The sequence below is a fragment of the Schistocerca serialis genome, chromosome 1 (assembly GCF_023864345.2).
Source record: "Schistocerca serialis cubense isolate TAMUIC-IGC-003099 chromosome 1, iqSchSeri2.2, whole genome shotgun sequence".
Taxonomy (NCBI): domain Eukaryota; kingdom Metazoa; phylum Arthropoda; class Insecta; order Orthoptera; family Acrididae; genus Schistocerca; species Schistocerca serialis.
The window spans coordinates 433,907,121-433,919,475 of record NC_064638.1 but is presented as its reverse complement, the minus strand read 5'-3'; the positions used below and the strand labels follow the sequence as shown (position 1 = coordinate 433,919,475).

Sequence of the window (12,355 nt, the reverse complement as noted above, 5' to 3'; positions counted from 1 at the left end):
GCCCTACATCAGTTTTACACGTAAACAAAGTTAATTACTGAAGTACATCAACAGCCCTTGAATTATCTAATGTGTCACGAAAGATGACAGAATCCCTACTAAGATCAAGCCACAACTTGCAGCCAGTACATAAGTTTCTTAGATGTCTGTAACCAATATCCGATAAGCGATCCAATGTGTCTGTACATAATTAAACTCACACCACTCTGTCGCACTATCTGATGGCAAAAATTAAGAGTCCCTCCTTCTAGACCAGCGACGTGAACTGTTCTTCTCTCTCTTCTGTCCCTCTTGCTTTCAAGAGCACTTCTTCGACCACCAACGTCCACCAAAGTTAGGACACTTCAGCCAGTGAGAGCTGGAGCAGCTCCCTTCAAGTTATTGACATCGTAAAAAACTCTGACATATATGCAAATGGACCACCATTATTACACTAATGATTCTATACAAAACATACATATTCTGATCGACAGGTTATGTCATGATGTGTCTTCTGACACCATTTCTTATATTTTCAAGTACTCATCTCATTAACATCGTCATATTTGCGCTTCTACTCATGTGTATTATAATCGGCATTGACCATGGATTAATAAATCGACTGACTAATAACTAGATATTGCTCCCTTTTAACAGAGCATGTGTGGAGAACGGTCCGTTTCGACACCCATAGATATATGGAGTTAATGTTATAGAATATGTAACAACAATTTAATATTTGTTGTTTGTGGCGATTATAACTACTGTGCAATGCCATTACCCAATGTATGGTTTACTGTATTTCATAAAATTATTTGTCACTCTTTAAGTGTAAAAATTTGTGGTAGAGTGAAAGGTTTGATTTAAATATATTTATGATCAGTTGGTACTTCTTTTATACGATGTATTGCTTTCTGTTGATTGACTTTGTGCTCTTGTGTACTGTGCGGGTCCTCCTGGTCTCATTTCGTGTTTTAAAGTGTGTGTTGTGTCTGTCGTCAGTCAGCAGTACGTGCTACTTAGGGTCCAGCCACCTGCAGTCCAAACCGGCTCACCTGCGGCCACCTATAGATGCCATTCCGGCATAACCCGGTCGCTCGCTCGTCCTAATCCTCTCAGTCTCCATAGGCGCTCTCCGTACCTGCTCAGTGTAAATCAGTTCCAAACTTCTGGCTTTCTGTTCATATTTGCTCGGACTCAGAAGCCACTTAATTATTTGTTATGTTCCACTTCAGCCTCAGTATTCTCCCAAGACTCGTCATGTTACAGTCTTCTGTCGTCCTGTTCGCACTTGCCGAATGGACACTATGCCTCGACGGCTCAACATTCTTAACCACTTGTATGTTTAGTTCCAGCCGAGGATTTTTACCTAGACAGGTTACGTTATAGACTTGTGTTCTATGTTATGATGGCACTGCCTCTCTCCGCTCCAAGATGTTAACGATATATTTATTTCATTTGCTGGTAGTTTGAGGAAGCAGATAACGACGGCCTCGATTAAGAATAGTTATTGTCAGCAGATCACGGCCTGCACTCATCTCAGACACTTACCAACACACTTAGATACATTCGAGGACACTCATCGCCTCAACCCAGATGTCTTGACCGCAAACTAACTGCGATGGTAAGAGCTCGCACCAAGCAACATCAATTGACACACTATCATAAGGATTGTCAGTAGGCAGCGATTACCCTGGAATGCAGCCCTCGTCTAAACCAGTAGTACCTATATTAACGTAACATACATTCTGCGATGAAGCATAACAATAAGTTGGCAGTCGAATGTCACAAAGAGTGAGAAACATACCGACAAAGGAGGATATAGGATCATCACCTACCCTTGGATCTCAAAAAGTAAATGTCGCCTGGAATTTTATGGCGACATATGGTGTTACCCACCGAGCATGTCTAGAATATAGTGGGAAGACTTATACAGAGTGTCTCTAAAAGAATATACGTATCACAAATTATTAGGTTCTCAAAATTATCGATCACTCCTCCACGGTTCGTTGCAAAATGGCTACTCCGCAGCAGAAATCATTTTGTGTAGACAGAATTTCAGTGGAAAGATGTTTCAGGCCGAGGTACCAAACTGATCCTCCGGATGGGTGGAACGTTCATAGATACTATCGACAGTTTGCAGACACAGGATTCGTGACCACCCTCATGTTTCCGACGAAACTGTTGCACGAATTCAAACCGCTTTCCATCTTAGTCCTACAAAATCGACTTCTCGTCCCAGGCGGGAGTTACAACTGCCAACAACAACAATTTAGCGTGTTTTGAGACGTCGGTTGGCTATGAAGCAGTCTTTGGAACGCAATGCAGTGATTCTCCGTGGGATAGATTCGACAGGTCCTTGGTAGGATTCTGGAGGCATGTACCACAAGATGTCCATGCACGGCTCATGCGATTGTAATAAATTACGGGCCGGTTGCCTGCATGCGAGGAGCTGGCGTCCAATAGCATCGCAGATGTGTTTCACAGGGTTCAGGTCAGGCGAATATGGTGCACAATACACAATGCGAGTTCACTGTAACTCTCTTTAAGGAAGCGTGACACGATGACATCGACAATTACCCCTCCGTATGCTGTCATCACCATTGAAGGGAAGCAGGTGCGCCGCAATAATGCTAATATAGTCCACACCTGTCATGGTATCTTCGATTACTACCACCAGTGCTATGGAAGCTCAGATGTTAATGTCCTCCATAGTAAAACACTGCTTCTTCTAGTCTGCGTCCGTAGCGCGGTGCATTTTTTCGAACAGCCGTTGGTCTGGATGTCAGCGTATCTGATCACGACTATTGCCCTGGTGTAATAAGAAATTTAATTCATCCGCCCAACAGACAAGTTTCCTTTCATGCACGGTCCAAACTCGATGATCCCACGCCCACTGCAAACACAATTGACGATGTCGTCGTGCCAACATGAGAAAACGTAGGGGTCGGTTGGTGTGGAGCCCATGTTCAGCAGTGCGCACTGAACGGCGTGCTCCGAAACGCTTGAGCCTGCACCAGCACTGTGCTCTGCCGTCATATCTGCACAGATCGACACGTATCCGTCTCAACAGAGCGGGCTAGTCTCCGACCTCCACGTTCGCTGATGAGGCGTAGACCTCGAACACCGTGTCACATACTCGTAGTTTCACCATCCCTCAACCGCTTTCTGCACACTCTCTCGTTCGTAGCACGCGAAAAGCCAACCAGGTTCGTAGAGAAAGTAAATGAGGTCATTGAACGGATGATTCAGTACATAAAGGGAGATGAAAATCTAATAGTCATGGGGACTGGACTGCGGTTGTAGGGGAAGGCGTAGAAGAAACTGTTACAGGAGATAGTAGGAATGAGAAAGAGTAATTGATTTCTGCAGTAAATTTAAGATGGTAATAGCGATTACTCTGTTTAAAAACCACAAGAGTAGGAGGTATACTGGGAAAAAGCCGGGAGATACAGGAAGATTTGAGATAGATTACATCATGATCAGAAGAGTAGGCTGAAGTCAGGAAAAAACAATGTGCAAAGAAGTGGGATACGGCACTACTAAGCAATGTAGAGATACGTTTGAAGTTCTCTGAGGCTATAGATACTGCGATAATGGATAGCTCAGTAGACAGTTCAGTTGAAGAGGAATGGACATCACTAAAAAGGGCAATCACAGAAGCTGAAGAGAAAAACGTACAAGAAAGGAAACGGCGAAGAAACCATGTGTAACAGAAGAAATACTTCAGTTGATCGACGAAAGAAGGAACTACAAAATGTTCAGGGAAATTCAAGAATACAGAAATACAAGTCACTTAGAAGTGCAGGGAAGAAGCTAAGGCGAAATGGCTACATGAAAAATGTGAAGAAATCGAAAAAGAAAAGATTGTCAGGAGGACTGATTCAGGATATAGAACAGTCAAAACAAGATTTGTGAAAATTAAGAGCGACTGTGGTAACATTAAGAGTGCAGTAGGAATTCCACTGTCAAATGCAGAGAAGAGAGCGATGGGTGGAAAGAGTACAATGAGTGCGACTATGAGGGGGACGACTTATCTGATGACGTGACAGAAGAACAAAGAGGAGTTGCTAGGGAACATATATCCAGTACTAGAATCAGAGTTTAGAAGAGCTTTGAAAGACTTAAAGTCAAATAAGGCGGAAGTGATAGATAACATTCCAACGGAATTTGAAAACATTGGTAGAAGTGACAACAAAACGACTATTCACGTTGGTGCGTCGAAAGTATGAGACAAGCGATACAACATTAGACTTTCGGAAAAATATTATCCACACAATTCCCAAGATTGTAATAGCCGACAAGAGCGAGAACTATAACATATTCAACTTAACAGCTGACGCACCCAAGTTGCTTTCAAGGATAATATTGAGAAAGAAAATTTACGATGTGTTAGATGACGATCAGCTTGATTTTAGAAACGGTAAAGTCATCAAAGAGGTAGTTGTGACGTTGTGGTTGATAATGGAAGCAAGACTGAAGAAAAGTAAAGACACGTTGATACGATTTGTCAATGTGGAAAAAGTGTTAGTCAGTGAAAAATGTTGCAAGATATCCGAACTCTAGATTGCAGTTTATTGGTAGAATCCTGAAGCGATGCAGTCCTTCAATAAAGGAAATCGCTTACAATACTTCAGTTCGTCCAGTCTTAGAGTATTGTTCGTCTGTAAGGGACCCTTACCAGTTGAGTCTGATTCAAGAGATTGAGAAGTTCCAAAGAAGAGCGGCAAGATTCGTGACGTACATTTATCCATCGCGAGAGCGTTACAAATCTCATAGAAAGTTTAAAGTGGGACACATTTGCACATATACGACGCGCTAAACAGAAGGGGCTGCTCACTAAATTCGGAAATCCGATCTTCGCCGTGGAGGTAGAGCTTATATTATTACAGTCGGCTTTCAAATTGCGCCGGCCGGTGTGGCAGTGCGGTTCTAGGCGCGTCAGTCTGGAACCGCGATCCCGCTACGATCGCAGGTTCGAATCCTGCCTCGGGCATGGGTGTGTATGATGTCCTTAGGTTAGTTAGGTTTAAGTAGTTCTAAGTTCTAGGCGACTGATGACCTCAGAAGTTAAGTCCCATAGTGCTCAGAGCCACTTTTTTTTTTTTTTTTTCAAATTGCGCAGTCACCACCGTTCAGAGGTAAGGGAAATTAGAGCTAGTACTGAGGCGATCAGACAGTCGTTTTTCTCTCGCGCGATCCGCGAGTGGAACGGGGGGGGGCGAACATGACTTTGACGCGAATAGTACCCTCCGCCACACACCGCTTGGTGGCTAGCGGAGTATATATGTAGATGTAGACGTACGTGAATTTCTGAGAAAAATAGAGTAAAGCTATATGGAAAGGCAGGTAACATGCAATATGTATATGAAGCAAGAGGGAACAATAAGAGTGGAACACCGAGAACGAAGTGTACAAACTAAAAAGGATATAAGACAAGAATGTAGTCTTTCCCCTGTTGATCAATCTATACGTCGAAGAAGCAATGACGGAAGTAAAAGAAAGGTTCAAGAGTGGGCTAAAAACTCAAAGTGAAAAAATATCAATGTTAAGATTCGCTGATGCCAGTGCTATCCTCGGTGAAAATGAAGAAGGATTACAGGATCTGTTGAATGGAATGAACAGACTAGTGAGTACAGAATAGGTATTGAGGGCAAATCGGAGAAAGACGAAAGTAATGAGAGATAACAGAGATGATAACAGCGAGAATCTTAATATCAGAACTGCGGATTACGAAGCAGACGAAGTTAAGGAATCCTGCCACATAAGCAGCAAAATAATCCATGATGAATGGAGCAAGGAGAACATAAAAAGCAAACTAGCACTGGCAAAAACGGCACTCCTGGCCAAGAGAAGCCTATTACTATCAAACATAGGCAAAATATGAGGAAGATAATTCTGAGAATGTACGCCTGAAACACAGCATTGCATGGTGGTGAAACATGGACTGTGGGAAAAATGGAACAGAAGAGAATCAAAACATTTGAGATGTGATGTTACAGACGAATGTTAAAAGTTAGATGGACTGATAAGGTAAGGAGTAAGCAGGTTCGCCACAGAATCGTCGAGGAAAGGAATAAATGTAAGACTCTGACAAGAAGAAGGGGCACAATGATAGGACACTGTTAGGGAAATAACATCCATGGTACTAGAGGGAGCTGTAGAGAGTAAAAACTGTAGAGGACAGAGATTGGGACATATCCAGCAAATAACTGAGGACGTAGGTTGCCAGTGCTACTCTGAGATAAAAAGTTTGCACAGGGGCAGAATTCGTGGCAGATCTCATCAAACTAACTAAAGGTATCAGATAGATTATATAATGGTAAGACAGAGATTTAGGAACCAGGTTTTAAATTGTAAGACATTTCCAGGGGCAGATGTGGACTCTGACCACAATCTATTGGTTATGAGCTGTAAAACTGAAGAAACTGCAAAAGGATGGGAATTTAAGGAGATGGGACCTGGATAAGCTGAAAGAACCAGAGATTGTACAGAGTTTCACGGAGAGCATAAGGGAACAATTGACGGGAATGGGGGGAAGAAATACAGTAGAAGAAGAATCGGTAGCTTTGAGGGATGAAATAGTGAAGGCAGCAGAGGATCAAATTGGTAAAAAGATGAGGGCTAGTAGAAACCCTTGGGTAACAGAAGAAATATTGAATTTAATTGATGAAAGGAGAAAATTTAAAAATGCAGTAAATGAAGCAGGTAAAAAAGAATACAAACGTCTCAAAACTGAGATCGACAGGAAGTGCAAAATGGTTAAGCAGGGATGGCTAGAGGACAAATGTAAGGATGTAGAGGCTATCTCACTAGGCGTAAGATAGATACTGCCTACAAGAAAATTAAAGAGACCTTTGGAGAAATGAGAACCACTTGTATGAATATCAAGAGCTCAGATGGAAACCCAGTTCTAAACAAAGAAGGGAAAGCAGAAAGATGGAGGGAGTATACAGAGGGTCTGTACAAGGGCGATGAACTTGAGGACAATATTATGGAAATGGAAGAGGATGTAGATGAAGATGAAATGGGAGATATGATACTGCGTGAAGAGTTTGACAGAGCACTGAAAGACCTAAGTCGAAACAAGTCCCCGGGAGTAGACAACATTCCATTAGAACTACTGACAGCCTTGGGAGAGCCAGTCCTGACAAAACTCTAGTATCTGGTGAGCAAGATGATGGGACAGGCGAGATACCTTCAGACTTCAAGAAGAATATAATAATTCCAATCCCAAAGAAAGCAGGTGTTGTCATATGTGAAAATTACCGAACTATCAGTTTAATAAGTCACAGCTGCAAAATACTAACGCGAATTCTTTACAGACGAATGGAAAAACTGATAGAAGCCGACCTCGGGTAAGATCAGTTTGGATTCCGTAGAAATGTTGGAACACGTGAGGCAATACTGACCCTACGACTTATCTTAGAAGAAAGATTAAGGAAAGGCAAACCTACATTTCTAGCATTTGTAGACTTAGAGAAAGCTTTTGACAATGTTGATTGGAATACTCTCTTTCAAATTCTGAAGGTGGCAGGGGTAAAATACAGAGAGCGAAAGGCTATTTACAATTTGTACAGAAACCAGATGGCAGTTATAAGAGTCGAGGGACATCAAAGGGAAGCAGTGGTTGGGAAGGGAGTGAGACAGGGTTGTACCCTCTCCCCGATGTTATTCAATCTGTATATTGAGCAAGCAATAAAGGAAACAAAAGAAAAGTTCGAAGTACGTATTAAAATCCATGGAGAAGAAATAAAAACTTTGAGGTTCGCCTATGACATTGTAATTCTGTCAGAGACAGCAAAGGACTTGGAAGAGCAGTTGAACGGAATGGACAGTGTCTTGAAAGGAGGGTATAAGATGAACTTCAACAAAAGCAAAACGAGGATAATGGAATGTAATCGAGTTAAGTCGGGTGATGCTGAGGGAATTAGATTAGGAAATGAGACACTTAAAGTAGTAAAGGAGTTTTGCTATTTGGGGAGCAAAATAACTGATGATGATGGTCGAAGTAGAGAGGATATAAAATGTAGACTGGCAATGGCAAGGAAAGCGTTTCTTAAGAAGAGAAATTTGTTAACATCGAGTATAGATTTAACAGTCAGGAAGTCGTTTATCAAAGTATTTGTATGAAGTGTAGCCATGTATGGAAGTGAAACGTGGACGATAAATAGCTCAGACAAGAAGAGAATAGAACCTTTCGAAATGTGGTGCTACAGAAGAATGCTGAAGATTGGATGGGTTGATCACATAACTAATGAGGAGGTATTGAATAGAATTGGGGAGAAGAGGAGCTTGTGGCACAACTTGACTAGAAGAAGGGATCGGTTGGTAGGACACGTTCTGAGACATCGAGGGATCACCAATTTAATATTGAAGGACAGCGTGGAGGTTAAAAATCGTAGAGGGAGACCAAGAGATGAATACACTAAGCAGATTCAGAAGGATGTAGGTTGCAGTAGGTACTGGGAGATGAAGAAGCTTGCACGGGAGACAGTAGCATGGAGAGCTACATCAAACCAGTCTCAGGACTGAAGACCACAACAACAACAACTCATCAAACCAGTCAGAAGACTCACGAATAAAAAAAGGGGGAGGGTTGGAGGCGAGAGCATTTGCGGTACTCACATATTGGCAGCCATTGCGATAACGGCAGCCCGGCTAATCCTGTTGATATTGCAGACGGCGAGCGCGGGGAAGGGGACGCTCCAGATAGGGTGCGTGGTGGACTCGACGGTAGTGGCGGTCGGCGTGTCTTGGTAGTCGCGGTACACGGCCAGGATGTAGCGCGCGCACCACACGCCCGCCGCCACTTGCACGACCGCCCATAGGAGCCTGCAACGCGCAGGACAGCACTTAATGGCGGTGAAAGCAATGCTGTTTAAAGTATCAACTGGCAGTCTTGTAGGTTGAGAACTTACACAGTTCTGATCCCTCGTGAGGGATGAATTCAGTGTTCTTATGTATTAATTGCACCAAAAATTTTAAACCGTTAGGCAGGATGATCAAGAACATACACACGCCGGCCGCAGTGGCCGTGCGGTTCTAGGCGCTACAGTCTGGAGCCGAACGACCGCTACGGTCGCAGGTTCGAATCCTGCCTCGGGCATGGATGTGTGTGATGTCCTTAGGTCCTCAGAAGTTGAGTCGCATAGTGCTCAGAGCCATTTGAACCATTTATATACACACGTACACCGTCTGTCCAAGAAGTTGCGACACTGATTTTATTCCTGGTGGAAAGCGACATTAGATGTCAGCAACAGTAACTATGGCGGAAGCTTCAACTAACAACTCCAAACAGCCCCTGGACTTAATCTTAAGCACACCATGCGAAAAATTGAGTTACCTCCAGGAGACATATCGCTAATACCGTGTAACACCATAACTGGTCTTGATAGTGGCCCCGGTTCTCTGAGGACGTGGGTTTAAAGTTTCTCTACGTATACCATAATCCAACTGAAGACACTCATTGATGATTAGATCCTGCAGAGCTACTAAACTAGGGGATGCTGACTGATAACTTTCACCTTCTGTCCCAAATAGGCTGGCCGGAGTGGCCGAGCGGTTCTAGGCGCTATAGTCTGGAACCGCGCGACCGCTGTGGTCACAGGTTCGAATCCTGCCTCGGGCATGGATGTGTGTGATGTCGTTAGGTTTAAGTAGTTCTAAGTTCTAGGGGACTGATGACCTCAGCAGTTAAGTCCCATAGTGCTCAGAGCCATTTTGTCCCAAATAGTCTTATACATTTTTTACGAAATTCAGATCGGCTGATTTAGTGACCCAGTCGAGCTGCAATTGGGAGCTTCGATGTGCGTCAAATCAGGGACGTACGCATGTAGAATTGTGAACATGCCTTGGAACACTTGAGCGACCACAGCAGTGACATTATAAAAATGTAGAAGAAAGGGCAAGACATTGCCGCCGATAAAGTTGAGATAAGTGCCCTGGTTCATGTTCAAGCTAACGTGAATGGGTGGGCCAAGGCAGTATACGAAAAACGCTCCCAAAAAAATTTCAGAATCGTCTCCCGCCTGAACTACACACTACACAAACTTTTCGTTAAACGCCTGATTGGAACGTCGGTGCACTGAACGCCTTGCTTTATTTCAGAAGAGCTAAAAACCACGACTCATCGGACAGTATTACACGCCACAGTCAGTTACTGACCATTTTCCGTGTTGTTTGGCCCACTGCATACGTGCAGCTTTGCGCGTCGCTTTGAGCAATGGCTTTCTGAGAGGTAAACTACTCAAAATGTCCTTTGCTTACACTAGCCTTCATACCTTTGCTTACACTAGCCTTCATACTTTTAGCTTGTAAAATTGGTTGAGGTCAATCCGTATTCAATGACAACAGCAATTCCTGCCTTGTTTGAAACCAATTGTCATTGACAAAACGTGGCACACGTCTTCGGGCCCTACCAGTTAGGCTCTTTTTATGATCACTGTCCTCACATCGTATTATATGACTGCGAGTGGTACATCCTTACTCGTAAACACGTTGCAAATCAGGCATTATCATTAACGGTGTGGTCATAGGTACATTCAAAAACCAATAGCTCCTTTCTCCAATTCTGTCACATCTCCACGTCGGCACATATTACTGCGCTACTTCCATATAAACGACGAACAAACACAAACACAAACACCCACACACACACACACAAGCCACTTCACTGCCATGACCGCTTCGTACCGGTTCCAGACTATCTACAGCGAACAAAATCGATCTATCAGTGTGCTCTTTTAAGGCAGAGACTGATACGAGGGTTGTCCACAAAGTAAGTTCCGTCTCTGTTTCCATCCCCGGCAGCGCTTCGGTAGCAGTTTCGAGCATGCGCGGCAGTTACTCTGACTCAAGGAGAAGACATGTACACCATTTTCAGATCGCTGCTGCCGACATGTGCCTTGCAGTGCTTCTTTATAATGTCAGACGTAATTGAAAATGCCGCCTCGTGAGAAATCAGATCTGTGATTCGTTTTATAAATGCAAAGAAAGTTAAACCAAAGGAAATTCATTGGCAAATCTGCGAAGTTTACGGACAAAATACTATGAGTGATTCAATGGTTAGAAGATGGGTCAGACTGTTCAGTGAAGGACGTGATCAAGTGCACGATGAAGAACGAAGTTGACGCCCATCTGTGGTTACTGATGAACTGGTTCACATAATTGAAGAGAAGATTAAGCACAACCGTAAGAGTACACTTACTGCCCTTGCTATGGAAGTTCCGCAAATCTCACGATCACTAATTCATGAAATAGTTACTCTCGAAAGGTGTTGTTTTTTTCCACGATAATACCCGACCTCACACGACGAATGAGACCAAATAACTCTTACGGGAATTTCACCGGGACGCGTTTGATCATCCTCCGTACAGCCCGTACCTCGCCCCTAGCGACTTTCACCTCTTCTTACACCTAAAATCTGTCCTTGGTGGTCAGCACTTCAACGATGATGACGAGCTGAAAGAACATGTTACCACATGGTTGAATACACAGGCGGAACCTTCTATGAAGAAGGCATACAAAAACTTGTGCCACGCTATGACAAGTGCCTACAAAATTTCGGAAGCTGTGTAGAAAAGTAATTTAACAGTTGAAGACTTTTGTACCCTACATTTTTTTTGTATCTGTACACGTTTGTTTTATATAACCAAACGGAACTTACTTTGTGGACGACCTTCATATTTCGTCCTGTGAGTTTACGAGGACATAATTTCAGACTGTTGAATCAAAAATACGATATCCATATTCATATTAATAATACAAAAAGATGTACTTTGCATATAGTATTGAAATATGCTTACCATTTAAGTATCAAAGTTTCTACCTTGAAAGTACTAAGTGATATCATTTGTTTGTGGTACAATAAGTTGTGTATAATTGCCTTCAGATTGTGCTCTTGGGGTATGACACGTTTCCACACACATACAGTCACATCAAAAATGGCAAATTTGTAATCTTGCTCCCCATTGGGGGTCAGTTTCTGTCGATCCTCATAATTGTATTACTTTTATATTCTGAAACACAATAGAAACTTTACGCAGTTATATAAAAATTTTGGGTTCTTCGCTTGGTAAAGCAAGAGGTATGAAAAGCAGGTCAGTATGCAACAACTGGGTGCGATGCCGAGAAGGAAGGGCCACTGATGTAGCATGTAATATGGCTGCAAGACGAGGTAGTTAATTGCTAGATACGATAAAGTCTGGCTGTCCAATACAGCAGAATGATATCACAGAGAAAGGAGGATTCCATCATTGTGTTGACACACAGAGTGGAGTATGAAGGCATATCTTGGCCGCAAAAATAAATAATCAGTATACTGACTGCAAAATACGTCTGTCTCTGCTCCTGGAAGGCGAAGCTGAGACGCTTT

General features: G+C 43.0%; 2 protein-coding genes across 2 annotated transcripts in view; both read right to left on the bottom strand.

The window, feature by feature from the left end:
* LOC126481786 (sodium channel protein Nach-like) overlaps positions 1-1,057 on the bottom strand; it is a 130,537-nt gene extending 129,480 nt beyond the window's left edge. The window contains exon 1 of the mRNA XM_050105777.1: positions 1,035-1,057. Coding sequence (XP_049961734.1) covers positions 1,035-1,057 — 23 coding nt within the window. The remainder of the gene's footprint in view (positions 1-1,034) is intronic.
* Positions 1,058-8,603: 7,546 nt separating this feature from the next.
* Positions 8,604-12,355, bottom strand: part of LOC126481687 (pickpocket protein 28-like) — a 60,617-nt gene continuing 56,865 nt past the window's right edge. The window contains exon 3 of the mRNA XM_050105667.1: positions 8,604-8,814. Within this exon, the coding sequence (XP_049961624.1) occupies positions 8,604-8,814 (211 nt within the window). The remainder of the gene's footprint in view (positions 8,815-12,355) is intronic.